Raw genomic sequence first — 14,148 nt, 5'->3', positions numbered from 1 at the left:
TTCTGTAACTTGAGTAGCTCCTGAGTCTTACGAGGACATGTATAGATGGTCTAGAATGGCCGAACTATGTGCTTGGTATAAAGAGGGATAATACCCACATTCAATAGACACATTCCATCAGCGTAGTGACAGAGGTCAAACACTCCCTTGGGTCTGATCTTGTCTCCCAAGATTGCATAATCCATACTCATACATTGACAAAACTCTGCAGCCACATCTCATATTTCAAAAACTTGGAGATCCCTTACAACATATATTAATTGGAAGCAAAGGTGATAGAATATTTCCTTCACTATACATCATGTTGTTACTAAATAATGCCCAGAAAAGCAAGCGAACACTGTTGGTGCCTCAGGTTTCTGATTCAGAAGCATCGCATGACTAAAGGTGTGTCAGGTGACTGCCCGCTGATGAGAGGCGGTGGTAGTAGTAGTTGCCTGAGGCACGGTACAGTCTGCCGATATGCGTCAGCTACAGCTCAATGTAACTCTTCACCTCAACAAAATAATCAAATAATTTATCAACCCAACATCAGCATGTCTTCTCAATATCTATTGGAGGAATCGAAAATAGAGAAGGCGATCTCTGCTTTCCACGAAGAACGACGCGGAAATCCCAAGATTTCAATAGCCAAATTTGCAAAAGAATTCGGCGTGCCATACCATCGGTTCTACCATCGGTTACAGGGAAGAGACTCAAAAAGCACCCGAAAACGCGTCAATTTACGCCTGGATGACGTGCAATATAAGGTCCTTTTTGATCATATCGACTCATGCAACCGTATCGGTGCCCCCCTCACCCCTGCGTTGATCCAAGAAGCAGCGGCCTCAATTCTCCAGCATAGTTCCCATCCAGCAAAACCACCCCCCCAGCTATCGCGAAACTGGGTCTACCGCTTCCTGAAGCAGAATCCGGATTGTCATAAGACAAAGCGACAGATTAAGGAGCTTCAGCGGGCGCGTGCGGAAGACCCAGACATTGAATTGCGGGGGGGGTGACATCACCCCCCCCAGCCACAGCTTTAATGCTACTAATAGGTAACACTTTCCTCGTACACTCCCATCAAGAAAACGATTCTCATTTCCGGACAAGAATAATGGCTGCAGGAAATAAGATTGTGATCGCGTTCGATCTGTACGGAACACTCTTATCCACTGATTCAATTGTGAAGCAGCTCGGGCAGCACTTCTCCGATTCCAAAGCACAATCCATCTCCACATCATGGAGACGATATCAGTTGGAATACACCTGGAGGCTCAACAGCATGGGTACGGATGACATGATATACCCTGAAACTCAAAATTGATTCTATAAACAGGACAATACATCTCGTTCTCCAGCATCACACGGAACTCCCTGCGTCATGCCGTGGCAGAGCATGGCGAAAAGCTAGAAGACGCCGCCATTGACGAGCTTCTAAAAGCTTACGACAGCTTACCGGCTTTTCCCGACGTTGACTCTACTTTGAGCCAACTGGCCAATCGTTCCGATATCACTGCGGTGGTCTTCTCGAATGGGACACAGGCCATGGTCACGAATTCAGTGCGCAACTCGCCAGACTTATCGCCTCACAGTGCCGTATTCGAACAGATCGTCACGGTTGATGAGGTGAGACAGTTCAAGCCTGCTCCAGCAGTGTACGCCCATCTCGCGCAGAAGATGGGGAAATCGCCCTCCTCACAGATGGGCGACCTATGGCTGGTCAGCGGAAACCCATTCGATGTGAGCGGTGCCAGAAGCTGTGGTATGCACGCCGTCTGGGTGGATCGTGGTCGTCGGGGCTGGATGGATGCTGCCGTGCCTGATCTACAACCAACTGCCGTGGTTCATGATTTGAATGACATTCTCACAGTCATTCAGTGATGAGGAACCTGACTGGAGTGTTACCAAGATCTACTGGCTTGGAGTGTCTGTATCTATGATATGGTTTTATCAGTAATTCGGTCACTCCATTATTAGCCACGTTAGACAACACGATCTTATGCTGGATCAAACAATTGATCGTAGATAGTTACGATATTTCGCCCCGGACATACACTCTGAGTGTCATCTGCTGTGTCAATGGTAAGCTCAAATCACAAGAAGGCAAAATATTGATGGCAACTGGACGTTTGATGCTGATTGCCGGCCGATGGCGCTGGTATGCAAACCACATGGCAGGTGTAGGTTCCGATTGTTAGGTAGTGGGGGATAGTTTGAGCCAGAACGAATTGACTTCTTTAGATCGGAACCCGAAAGTCCGTTCAGGATGAGGAATGGAAACCCCGTGAGTGTATGAGCCAGGAATTTATCATCGAATTCCTTGCCCCTTCTGGGCCATGAGGTCAGCATTCCTTGTGCGAATTCCGGCCATTGATAGCTGAACCCCGTTGACCCAATCGTAGAATATAGAAGTCGTCACTTTGGGCATTCTGTCATCCGGAGCAAACAGGCCCAGTCGACTATCTGATTCCGACAACCTGGATTGGGGCCTTTTTCTGGTATCATAACAGGATTGGGAAATGCTTGGCTGTTCTCGAGGCCAAGGCCCGAGTTCGCATTCCCAATGAGACTCGAGCCCATACCAGCCTGCAAAGAATGGTCGTGGTAATGTATAGAGCGCTTAAAGGAAGCTTACAATTGCAGAACTCTATCACACAGCCATCTCAAGTGACAAGTCTAGCATCTGTATAGAGCACCATACTATCTTGGTTGGTTGCATGCTCAATTGGTAGGTATTCCAAATACAGGCATTTTAAGCGATACCTTCATATATAGCATAGTATCTGACACCGGTAGACGGAGTACGTGGAATACCAGTGAGTCTCAAGATCATCACCTTCTGAAATCCAGTCTTCTGAAGCAAACGTCAGCGTGGAAGACCTAAAGTGGCTGTTCACAGACATCCCTTCTATGCAAAGATAATGTAGCTGCAATCATTCCAACGGAATTATACAAAAAGAGAAAGTCTCGTAAGTGGCCAAGAGAGGTTCTCTCGATTGCATCGAGTCTGAAGAATGTCGTTTCAGAAGCAGTTTCAGAATCTCCTGTCTATAGCGTTCAACAGGATTTTCACTCACCAGTCACCCCTTCCAGTGGCTGTGAAGGTGACGAGAAGCATGGCCCGAGGAATGCCGGCCGGGAGGCAAATATTTTGGAGTTGAAATCAGAATGGCACGCGTGCTCTCGGGCTCTGGCTCTGGGGCACAGTGGGGCTGCGATCTCTCATGGCTCGGATATTCCCGATCAACAGCTTGTGTGGATCAGTTGAGAGCTCGGTGGCAATCTAGACAACCTAAAATTCCATCGATTACATCGTCGACCGGGCTGAAGCAATCATATCGCGATCCACAAACGGCCTACCCGAGGATGGTCTGGGCCACCACACTTTCAATGCCAGCACATGAGTGACACTGCCACATGCGAACATGAGACACCAGAGCTCACCCGATGCAGATGAAACAGAACCATGGGTGGCTGATAGCCCGACTGTCGACCATTTGGAGCTGTTTATTTCGGCCGGAGGGGCGCTCTGCCATCATTTATCTATCTCAGTTGCCATGACTCTGGTCCTGCATCCACTCATGCAGACAGAAATTTTCACACATCGAGATGTCCCAACAATCATCAGGTTCACCAATAGCGGTGATTGGGGTGACTGTTGGAGCATTTGCCCTTGTCGTTGTTGCAGTCATGTAGGAGACCCAATCCGCCAGTCCTTTTCAGGCCAATGGTACCAGTTGATGCGTGCAAGCACATGGAGCTAATGACTCTGTTTCAGAGGGATGTTTATACAAGTTCGCCGAAGTTCAGCTCGTGCATCAGGCTCAGCAGGCTCAAAAGAAGCGAAGAACCAGTCAGACACAGAAATGCTGCAGAAGCTCGAGTCTCTCTGTCCCACCAAGCCGTATGACGAATGGGTAGAACACGCCCAGATCGAGCACGACTTGTCTGATCGCGCCTCGACTCACTTCACATGGTACGTTCGATCATGGATCCTAGTCTTCGCGACTGATCAGACTAACAATCCTATTAGCTCCATGTGTCTGGAGGATGTACAGGGAACGGATCTCATGCATGTATTATCATGTCGCCATGTGTATCATGCACACTGCCTGGAGCAGTGGTTTCTCGGGCGCCACTATCTGTGTCCTCTATGTAACCGAGCCTTCTTCGAACAGAATGAGCCAGGGCCAGACAATGTCTAGTCGTCACAAGATTTTGTACATACAATGAAACATGCCTCATCTCTCATCAGATGGAAACCTCCATCACGGGTCCCTCGTACACCTTCCTCGCCCGCAGCACATAGTACAAAAGTGCCAGGAGAATAGTCCCGCCGGTGCCTACCACACTGAAGTTCATCGTCGTTTTGTCGACGGACATCTGAGAAGGCCAGAAACTGAAGAACACGACAATAACCATATAAATCACAGCGTAGGTGTTGACCGCAGTGCCCCAAACCCCCGGCACATGGAATGGCCCCCAGGCCAGCTTGGCCCCAGGGACATTGATGACTCCATCTTCTCCATGATCGTATTGCGAGATGGCGCCAGTACACCGCCGATAAAGAAGAAGACTTCCGACCATAAGGTAGGAGAGATAAAGACCGGAAACGGCCATAGAGACGACGGCGTTGAGCGCGACGCTGGAGCCGATGTTGATCAGGCCGAGGAGACAGCATACGGTCATGGTGAGAAGGATGGAGTACGTCGGGAGGTAATTGATGGGAGAGACCTGGAAGACGCAGGACGTCAGTGATATTTACACAAAGTTCACGGTGGTGAGTATACCTTGCTCCAGATGCGCCATCCAGGGACAGCTCGATCACGCGCAAAAGACCAGAACTGACGAGATGTCGCGGCGAGCATCCCAATCACGGAGCAGACTCCAATGATCAGTAAGATCGAACTCATTCCGAGGGCACCCGAAAGTGAATCTGTAGCCTGATAGAAGATCTCCATGTACGGATATCCAGTCGGAGTTGTCAGGGCGGCTTCGACATCACCCATGCAGAACAGCACAGCAATCAGCATGCTGAATCCGAGCGTTCCATTGATGAGAACCGACAGTAGGATTGCTCTGGGAATGGCGACCGATGCATTGCGCACCTCCTCGGCCATCTACTTTCAGGTCAACGATCCGATTCTGTCAAGCCAATGGGAGGATCCATACATGCACAGCAGCATCGCCCCCAGCAAAGGCGAAAACGCAGCCCGTCATTCCAACAAACCATGACAAACCCTGAGTGGGAAACCCACCACTGTTGACGAAGTTGCGAAACACGTCGTGCGTGGTCTTATGGTCGGCCATGTAGGTCATCGGGATGAGGATGCCAAAGAAGCCCACCAGGTGAATCACCAGGATGACCGTCTCAAGTCGGGGGAGAAACTTGCCTCCAACCAAGTTGATTCCCAACGCCAGCAGGACCGCCGCCCACATGATCAGGGTTCCATGCCAGGCCTGCGGCTGGTAATGGGAGTGAGCGAGAAGGACAGCGCCTTGGATCTGAGTTCCAGCAAGAAACGAGGCCGAGGCGAAAGCAGCCTGCCATCCGATGACAGTGACCCATCCTATAGAGATGATACGGTTAGTAGGGACAACAATGGTGACCCAAGGATATACCTACCGGTCATGTAACTGAGGAACTTCATGAGATGTGGCGGAGCAAGCATTGCACACCAATGGTATTGACCTCCGGAAGTTGGCGCCCTTGCAATCGTCAGTATTTCATTTCAGTGCCTAGAGGGCTATTGCAAGATATCATCCACATACATTGAGGCCAATTCCGATAGAACTACAAAGCAGCATGCGGTTCCCGTCCAGGCAAAAATAAAGGCGTAGACTGCTCCTCCGGGACCTCCACTGGACGCTGTTAGTTCCAGATTCGTGTCGACCGATTTACGATACTGACTTTTGTAAGGGTAAGAGAAAAGTGCTGTTCAGGGTAATTTATTAGTTGCATGATCGATTCGCGAGAGACCAGGAATCATACTCGAATAAGCCTTCCCATGTCGCAAGAATCGTACAGCTGAACCCGAGTGTGGAGAGGATGCCAAACGTTCGCTATGAAGTCGAAGTAAGATCAAGGAACAGCTAATGAAGAGGCAGCTTATCCTACCTTCAGAACTGATTTCTTTCCCAGTCGCGCCAGATCGGTGACATCGCGATCATGGCTGCCCATCATTCCACGAACCTCCTCGTTCGCAGAGACAGCGCGATGCTTGAGTTGGTGTGACTCCATGTTTGCAATTCCACGAAATTCGAGGACCAGCAGTTGAACTCAATAGCTGCTAGACTTTGTCGCGATGAATCCCAGGGAATGCTTCATTTTAAGGTCCAGGAGCAAGGAAAAGTGGGTTGCTTGACATAACGCAAGGTTCCCAGACCAGTCTGGCCACCATCGAGACAACCTTCCGGATAGGTTTTAGTATGAACGCAGACCGAGGCCCTCTTATGGGTGGGAAGTAACCCCGACTGAAGCCAATATCGACGGTGTCTTTCTAATTTACGATCCCTGTCGTCCCCCTGGCTCGCAATTCTGATGGGCCATCAACAGGGGTTTGCATCCACAATGGGAGCAAAGGTCCAACACTCAGCCTTTTGAGGTCCAGCGGTGATATAGCACCTCAAACCCGGTGTCCTATGCAATATGCATTCTTATAATTGCTCAATGCTCAAGCGTCCCACTGCCGAGTCTAGATTGATCACAATGCTTAGGATGTGCTTCTTTGGTCTCGAATTTCTTGACCCGCCAACCGCCCCAAGCCAAGACGCCATATGATCGTGATCGCAGGGTAGACTTTGTTAGACAGATTACTCTGAAACTAGTCTTCCTATCAATCGGCATCATCTACTGAGACCAGTTAGACCACAGTCGATCAGCCGTCTGGAATCCACTCCTATTACGCGATAAGTCTTGGCGTGACTAGGGTTCAGGTCGACAATGTAACCTTGCTCCGTATACGGGGATGAGAAAATTTTGTCTCGATGGTCGCATGCTCCTGATGCATGCACTAGGAATCATGCCGTGCGTGTTTCACCAGAGCAGTTGAGTCTGCTGTGCTCGCGTCTGGGGCCTGCCTTCCAGCCCTGTCGAGCTGTATATGCAGCAGTAGCACCCATGAGACTAGCGGTAGTATGCGCATGTGAGTTGTCTTCATATCGGTGTTGGTGTCATGGAGACAAGCACTTTGGCTGAGAATCAGACGGAGAATTCAAAGGACAGCTAAATCTGCAATCGAGGGAATATAGTATTGGTACTACTTGTTGCGAATGGAAAGGTACACGAGGATGGCACGGCAAAGGATGAGATCCCTGTCCCTCGCTAGTCAGAATCAAACTTTGGATGTTTCTACCTGGTCAAAGTGGGTTCACATGAAGTCGACTCACTATCGGCCTTGATTTCGACATTAAATGTCAAGGAAGGCTCTGCTTCATCCCTTGCTGCATCTCCTTTTCTCTGATATGAATGCCATTGTGCTTGACAAGCGCTATTGAATAGCCGGGTTTTCATCGCCTGCCTGCAAGGCATGACTGGCAGACATGGGACGATTTGCCAATTCTGATACCCGAGATCCTGCCGTCAATGTCACCAACTGGTTTCTGGTCGTTGTTGCGGGGTTAAGCGTGCTTATTCGGCTGGGGACCAAGTTCTGGATCTTTCACCGGTTGACCAGCGATGATTACCTGATAATCGCAGGCTTGGTATGTTTACTGAACATGAAATACCCAGGAGAATCCGGCGTCTTACTCGCCCTTCATTACAGGCATTCTGCATTGCACAATCTGCAGCCATCTCAACAGCGGTGGCACACGGATATGGATATCATTTCGCGACAATCTCGAGTCAAAATTTTGACCAGGTCATGAAGGTACGTGAGCTAGAGACAGCTGCAGCCTTGGGTCCGGCTCATTCTTGAATCCAGTCACAGTATGCAGCCTACATCTTGTACTTCGCAAGCCTTTGCTTTTCCAAGCTATCGCTCTCAACGTTTATCCGCAACTTGACCCCGGTGCATAAGGATCACTTCCAGGCGGCCGTCCTGCAGGTCCTTATTACGATTCTGGGAGTGGTTGGGGTCATTGGTACGGCCTTTCAATGTCATATGCCCCGTCCATGGGATTATTTGCATGGTCAATGCTTCAACTTGGTAGCCGCCCTGTCCGTCCTTCATAGAAATATCCCACGTAATCGGTACTGACTCTCATGTGCTAGCTCGCCTGGAACTACTTTCTTTCGGTGTCGAATATTGTTACAGATTGTATGATCATTGCACAGGCCTTGCTCTTAATTGCCGGCATTCAGGCGACGTGGGGAAAAAAGATAGTGTTCGCCAGTATATTTCTATCCAGAATCATGTTCGTGTATACTCCCGGGTTTCTAGTGTTGAAACTGCAATGACTGACCTCTTCTATCTAGCGTGATCATAGCAGCAGTTGTCGAACTGGTCTTCTTGCGCGACGTCAGTCATTCCACCGATCCGACATACGACTACTGTCCTACCACAATCGTGTCGCAAGTTGTGCAGTGCGCGAGTATAGTCACTGCAAGCTGGGGCCAACTGAAGCCGTTCCTCAATCAGCTCAAGTCCAATGGGCTGCGTATTCAAGGGGTGGAGTACCAATATTCGACTGGGAAGGGTCAATCATCACGATCCTACGGACGATCTGCGACACACCATAGCCGGGAGGAGCACCACGAACTGGTTCCAGTCGCATCAGGACAGAATCTGACCACAATTTCGGCGTCACCGGGGTGGGATGCGGATAGCCAATCCAGTCAAACTGGGATCATCCGCGAGACACGGACATGGGTCGTGACTGGCGATGAAGGAGATCCAGGTCATAGGTCTTGACGTGAGTGAATTCTACCTCGTAGCTCAGGACCAGTTGGATGAGGGTCAACTATGACTATCACTGGGCCGTCTCTGGGCAATGAGAACTGTTTCTGATAATCTGATCCTTGTTCTCCTCCTCTGGAGAACAAAGCTGTGTTGCGGCAACGAGATTCAATACTTTTACGAATGCAGCCGTATTTAATATCAGTTGTCTGCTTCTCTGTCTGTACCGTAAACAAACAATCATCATTCAGAGTGAGAGACATTAGAACTCGATGCCAACTTTCAGTGTACCCTGCTGCGATGGGGATTGAAAGTTGCGATAAGCCTCGGAGATATCCGCAAACGAATAGTCTGTATGATATATCAGCTCCCGCTCCGATCTTCTGTGGTTGAGAAAAGCGCCTTACAGTGAGTGAACAAAACAGAAGGGTCGAGTTTTTCTGATTGACACAACCTGAGTAATGCAGGAACAGATACCGTGTCAACCAGCCGGGTCCGGATAGCTACAGAACAGAGTCAGCTTCGATACAGATTGTATATGGGCCAACCCATAACTGACCAATGTTCCGGTCCCAGAGTTTGTCCAACTCTAATGAAACTTTCTGGCCGTGAACTCCCACATTGGCAATACTACCACCCGGAGCGACCAGCTTCTGACAGAGTTCAAAGGTTGCAGGGATACCGACTGCCTCAATCACGGAATCGAATCCTTTCCCCTCAGTCAACGAATCCAGCATTCCCATGGCTTCGGGGCTGGAAGGATTAACAGTCTGATCGGCCCCAAGTCGCTTCGCGTGCTCCAGTCGAGTATCATTGGTGTCGACTGCCACGATCAGAGCTGGTGTGTACAGCTTTGCTGTCATCAGCACCGATAGGCCAACAGGCCCAGCGCCCACGATGACCACTCTGCTGGCTGGTTGCACCATGGCGTTGAGTGTGCCGCACTCCATGCCAGTGGGAAGAGCATCTGAGAGAGCCACGCAAGCCATGGGGTCAGATTTGCCGGACAGCTTGTACAGCGAAGAGGCGGCATGCGGGATCCGCACATATTCGGCCTGCGTCCCGTCAATCCAGTTGCCCAGGATCCAACCGCCGGTCTCGCAGTGAGAGTTGAGGTTCCTTCGGCAAGCAGGACAAACACCACACGAGCTGATACACGAGATCAACACGGTGTCTCCTACGGAAAGACCGTTGACGGCAGTGCCCAGAGATGCAACACTACCCACCCCCTCATGACCTAGAATGCGCCCGTGCTGCACGGTAGGCACATCTCCTTTGAGGATATGGAGATCCGTCCCACAGATGGTGCTGTAGAGCATCTTGACAATTGCATCGGTGGGAGACTTGAGGTCTGGTACAGGCCGATCCTCTACCTTGTAGGAGTTGGGTCCTGCATACACTAATGCCTTCATTGTTTTCCTGGCCTATGATTATTAGCTCATTAAGTAGGATAATCGGTCAATTCATTGCTACAGGTTGTCTACTATACCTCAGAGTGACTGGAGTTTGTTGTGCTGGTGGTCATTGAGTTGGATCTGACGCAGTGGTAAGCTCCTATCACGCGGCGAGCACTGAACGAAGGGAGGGTAATTGTCGGGGTAAGTTGAGAGATAAGAGATCTAGAAGAATATAGAGTGCTCAAGGATTTGGATTTTGTAGCACTGCAAAGAGCTGCCATGACTAGAACCATTTATTATCCCGTCAAGTCTCGTACGATATGGAGAATTCGTGATCGAGTCTTATACTGCAGTATATTTGTTGCTAAATCAGTCTATGACGCCGACGGTGATCATGCCAAGTCTGCAAGACATCAGCGTTTTTAAGCCACAGGCTGCGGACTCCTTTTCGATAGGTAGTTGGCGCATATGTAACACAGAATAGGTTGGTAAAAAAAAAAGTTGTTGTCCCAAACATATGATCGAATCTTGCCTCTGTGCAGGAGACCGGGTTGGAGCATACCTACACACGGGAAAAAGGAACATTCGACATGTAGACGGTAATCATCTTATCATCTGGTCCAGGCCTCGATTTGTTCGGTCGAAGAATATGTGTTGCCCATTTAGGATCATCCAAGGCATGATCCGGGGTATAATCCTAAGAATCCCGATTGTGTAATAGCATCATGCCACGCAATCGGTTCGCACCAGAACATGCCATGGTGAAGCCACATCACCCCACAACATTATAAACCGCCAAAGGCAAGAATGACGGAGTTTGTAAATAGCAAAATATAAAGAGCCGATGAGATAGCAACGTAGAGAGGAACCGTCAACAATTTAGCCCTTCTGAAACTCACCATCACATATCCCGCTGATACTGTCGCCATCATGGGCTCAAACGACGCTTCTGAACAACTCTTCCACATCCTTTTGACAACCAGTCATCTTCAAAAAAACCCAAACAACATTGTCGAAAAGGTCCGAATCCCAGCCACCTACACAACGCTCCAGGCGGCCAAAGCTGCGGCATACCGTTGTCTGTTTGACGCGGGCTACGAAAAGGAGTGGTTCACCACGTACGAGACCAAGCCAGAGATCTTCGAGAACAGAGATCTTCCCGAGCGGTCGGGATTAGCCGTCTTCGCTGTTGCTCCCGATCGAACAGAATTCCGGGTCCATATCATCACGACCCCGAAGGATGAAAAGCTGGTCGCCGAGGTCGTCGAGGGCCACGTCACCAACCCATTGTACTACGTGGTACAAGCAAATGTTGAGTACAACGCCGATGAGGGCAGCAGAGTGAGCGATATTGACATTGAGGGAGTCTTCCAGTCTTACCAAGAGGCAAGGGACTTGGCTAGCCGGGTGTTGCTGTCCAAGGAAGACACGATTACAAAGGAGAGCTTTGCTGAATACACTGAAGCAGCCCCTACAGAGAAGGACTGTGGATATGGAGAGAATGTTATTGTCCGGGCAGTGTCAGAATACGGGACAAACTATTTGATTTCGGTCGTCAAGAACCAGGAACTGGAAGCTGTGCATCTGGCAGAGGCGGCCATGAGGATATTGTGATGATCTGCTTGTCTTCTAGTTGATCCTGAAGCGTTCTGTGTGGATTCTAGCCTGACTGTCTAATGTAGATTAATCAGATGGCGCTTCGAATACCCAACAGCGCCTTTGGATAGATATCACTTGACAACTCGAGCAACTCACTCCATTTTTTCGTGCTATCATTTCGTTGTAATAGTGCGAGTGAGCCTCCCAAAGGAACTCGATATGACACATTCCAACCGTGGACATACCGTGGACATTCTTCATATCGGCTCCACTAGAGCGAGTTCATTCCCATCTCAGTCGCAGGTGGTCGATGCTGAAGATGGATCCTGGTCATTATCTATTAACGTGGTACGTCCACAGTCCAGCGAGCCTATGCCCTGGTCATCAGAGGGAAGTTGGTTTGTCTGCATCTACTTTGATTCAGCACCGTTACCCCGAGTAGAATGGCATATTAGGGCATCCACAGTCCCAGCACCCAGCCCTCCTTTGTCCGGGCCAATTCCCCGAGCCAAATTAGAACAATATTCCGAGAATGATACAGCAAAAGAGGCAGATAAACCGGTGGAGTAGTCTACGACCCGTCTAATGCGGATGTATATATCCCACGCAAATAAAATCACCAATGTGATAAAGCTCTCCTAGTCCTTCTTCTCTGACCCTCTCGGCCATCCCAAACCGGCCAGAGCTTTCGATGGTCCGACCTGTTTCCAGCGATCCAACTGCTCTTCGCTCTTCAACCATACAGAGCCCATCATTCCGGCAGCATTGGCCGTGATGCCGTCAAAATCGTTACTGCGCCTGGGGATGACAACGATCCAGTCTCGGACCAGAACGACGTTATGCGGGAAATACCCTTCGCCATCTGTGCCGGGTGACTGTCCAAGACTTTCTTTTGCCTCTGCCAAAAGGTCCTGGTAGGTTTCGGAGAGTCTTGAGGGACAGGCCAGATTCTCGAAATCCAAATCGCCAAGACGTCGCACAAAATACTGAAACGGTATCACCCCAGAGTCCAAGTTCGGATCGTCCGGAAATAGATGGGCAGGGCGCGGCAAAATCTGCACATGCTTATGGTTCCTGCTCGCACCAGCTATTGGCCCACAGTTATAGATAATCAGATGGGGACTTTTCAAAGAGTTCATGATGCTGTAAATCGCCGTAAAGTCTTCCAGGCTGAGCGGTTCATGCTGCCGCTGGTAGGAGTCGCATGTCAACAAGAGTAACTGTGGCCGAAAAACAGAGTACTTGTTGATTACGAGGAGAAATGAGTCCCATTTATAGTGCCGATGAGCAGGTCTGGATCACTGTTGGCAATATCACTGCCTGGTCCGAAGGTTTCGGGAGCTGCACTATCATTGGTGTGGAAATGGTCGCCAATCTGAGCAGGCTTTGTGCGGAGTGAAGGACTAATATGAAACTCGAACTGAGGATTGATACATTGTTAGCAAATGTCGATTTAATGCAGGGGTTTCGCACCAGAAAACCCTCATCCTGCAGCCGTCTTGTTGTTGGCGGGACATAATAAATGATCTCTCGAGCAACCAAGTCATCGAATCTCACAAGGAGAGCATCATAGGCAATATCTGTCGCCATCAGCACGTGGGAAGCCACAGAGCCTGGATTGGTGCAGCTGGGATACGAATATTCAGTTCCTGATATCGAGCAGAGGAAGAGAGACCAGTTCAATAAAAGCAATTATATGTACCACTTTCTATACAGGCTTAGTGCTTACTACGTGTCCATATCCACCGGATTCTCCTCTGCTGCGCCATGGCCCAGCCTCATGGGAACTGAAGGGTTCAAAACCATGGCTCACATTCGTTAATTTTCGGGGCCAATCCACATATTCAGCGCTTTCGAGCCTTGAAAATCTGTTAACCCAGATTTGAAAGCATGATTTCCTGAAATCACCATTAGCATTTGGCTTTTCGGACTCGCAAGGCTGAGAACAGGATGACACTAGTCTGTGTCCCGGCATGACAGCTGGCAGGCGGCTGGGCCAGATAGGCTGCTCTGTCAGTTGGTGGCGTGCCCTCCAGCATCATTCAGACAAATCGCGCATGTCAGATTGGCCAGACAGAGTAATCTCTGCCAAGTTCAAGGGCACAGTCACAGTAGATGAGGCTGATTCTTAGGGTGAGGCATTGCTGTTTCTGCACAATGTCGGCAGATATAGTCTGGACTCTAGACAAGAGATTAACAATAAGTTCAGCTTTGTTCAGTCAAAAAGAATTGAACTGCCAGTGATCTGCGGATCTACAGCAGCAAAATAGGCATTATCCAGCCCATGAACACCAGCCATAAAGATCCCAACTTCTCTCAGACAAAGGTGC

At 49.5% G+C, this 14,148-nt stretch overlaps 7 protein-coding genes across 7 annotated transcripts; 4 read left to right on the top strand and 3 right to left on the bottom strand.

Annotated features, from left to right (window-relative positions):
• Nucleotides 1-1,096: 1,096 nt before the first annotated feature.
• On the top strand, nucleotides 1,097-1,863 carry CDV56_102010 (haloacid dehalogenase, type II; the record flags this gene model as incomplete). The annotated part of the gene is made up of 2 exons (XM_026755629.1): nucleotides 1,097-1,268; nucleotides 1,319-1,863. 2 exons carry the CDS (start codon nucleotides 1,097-1,099, stop codon nucleotides 1,861-1,863), a joined length of 717 nt encoding a protein of 238 aa, XP_026614297.1.
• Nucleotides 1,864-3,848: 1,985 nt separating this feature from the next.
• On the top strand, nucleotides 3,849-4,187 carry CDV56_101695 (RING finger protein; the record flags this gene model as incomplete). The annotated part of the gene is made up of 2 exons (XM_026755314.1): nucleotides 3,849-3,958; nucleotides 4,016-4,187. 2 exons carry the CDS (start codon nucleotides 3,849-3,851, stop codon nucleotides 4,185-4,187), a joined length of 282 nt encoding a protein of 93 aa, XP_026614296.1.
• A 46-nt stretch (nucleotides 4,188-4,233) lies between these two features.
• CDV56_101405 (putative GABA permease) lies at nucleotides 4,234-6,223 on the bottom strand (the record flags this gene model as incomplete). The annotated part of the gene is made up of 7 exons (XM_026755024.1): nucleotides 4,234-4,716; nucleotides 4,773-5,102; nucleotides 5,155-5,552; nucleotides 5,609-5,691; nucleotides 5,755-5,844; nucleotides 5,975-6,045; nucleotides 6,101-6,223. 7 exons carry the CDS (start codon nucleotides 6,221-6,223, stop codon nucleotides 4,234-4,236), a joined length of 1,578 nt encoding a protein of 525 aa, XP_026614295.1.
• Nucleotides 6,224-7,524: 1,301 nt separating this feature from the next.
• CDV56_101011 (uncharacterized protein) lies at nucleotides 7,525-8,837 on the top strand (the record flags this gene model as incomplete). The annotated part of the gene is made up of 5 exons (XM_026754630.1): nucleotides 7,525-7,686; nucleotides 7,749-7,853; nucleotides 7,908-8,132; nucleotides 8,198-8,340; nucleotides 8,402-8,837. 5 exons carry the CDS (start codon nucleotides 7,525-7,527, stop codon nucleotides 8,835-8,837), a joined length of 1,071 nt encoding a protein of 356 aa, XP_026614294.1.
• Nucleotides 8,838-9,084: 247 nt separating this feature from the next.
• CDV56_100791 (zinc-dependent alcohol dehydrogenase family protein) lies at nucleotides 9,085-10,347 on the bottom strand (the record flags this gene model as incomplete). Its single annotated transcript, XM_026754410.1, has 4 exons — nucleotides 9,085-9,173; nucleotides 9,230-9,325; nucleotides 9,382-10,246; nucleotides 10,312-10,347. The coding sequence occupies 4 exons, from the start codon at nucleotides 10,345-10,347 to the stop codon at nucleotides 9,085-9,087; spliced, it is 1,086 nt and encodes a 361-aa protein (XP_026614293.1).
• An 802-nt stretch (nucleotides 10,348-11,149) lies between these two features.
• CDV56_100533 (uncharacterized protein) lies at nucleotides 11,150-11,833 on the top strand (the record flags this gene model as incomplete). The annotated part of the gene is made up of 1 exon (XM_026754152.1): nucleotides 11,150-11,833. The coding sequence occupies one exon, from the start codon at nucleotides 11,150-11,152 to the stop codon at nucleotides 11,831-11,833; it is 684 nt and encodes a 227-aa protein (XP_026614292.1).
• A 623-nt stretch (nucleotides 11,834-12,456) lies between these two features.
• On the bottom strand, nucleotides 12,457-12,957 carry CDV56_100365 (putative phosphorylase; the record flags this gene model as incomplete). The annotated part of the gene is made up of 1 exon (XM_026753984.1): nucleotides 12,457-12,957. One exon carries the CDS (start codon nucleotides 12,955-12,957, stop codon nucleotides 12,457-12,459), a length of 501 nt encoding a protein of 166 aa, XP_026614291.1.
• Nucleotides 12,958-14,148: the final 1,191 nt, after the last annotated feature.

The sequence above is a fragment of the Aspergillus thermomutatus genome, assembly GCF_002237265.1.
Source record: "Aspergillus thermomutatus strain HMR AF 39 chromosome Unknown NODE_98, whole genome shotgun sequence".
In the NCBI taxonomy this organism is placed as follows: domain Eukaryota; kingdom Fungi; phylum Ascomycota; class Eurotiomycetes; order Eurotiales; family Aspergillaceae; genus Aspergillus; species Aspergillus thermomutatus.
Note: the sequence above shows the minus strand (reverse complement) of the source record. Positions and strands in the feature narration are given on the sequence as shown.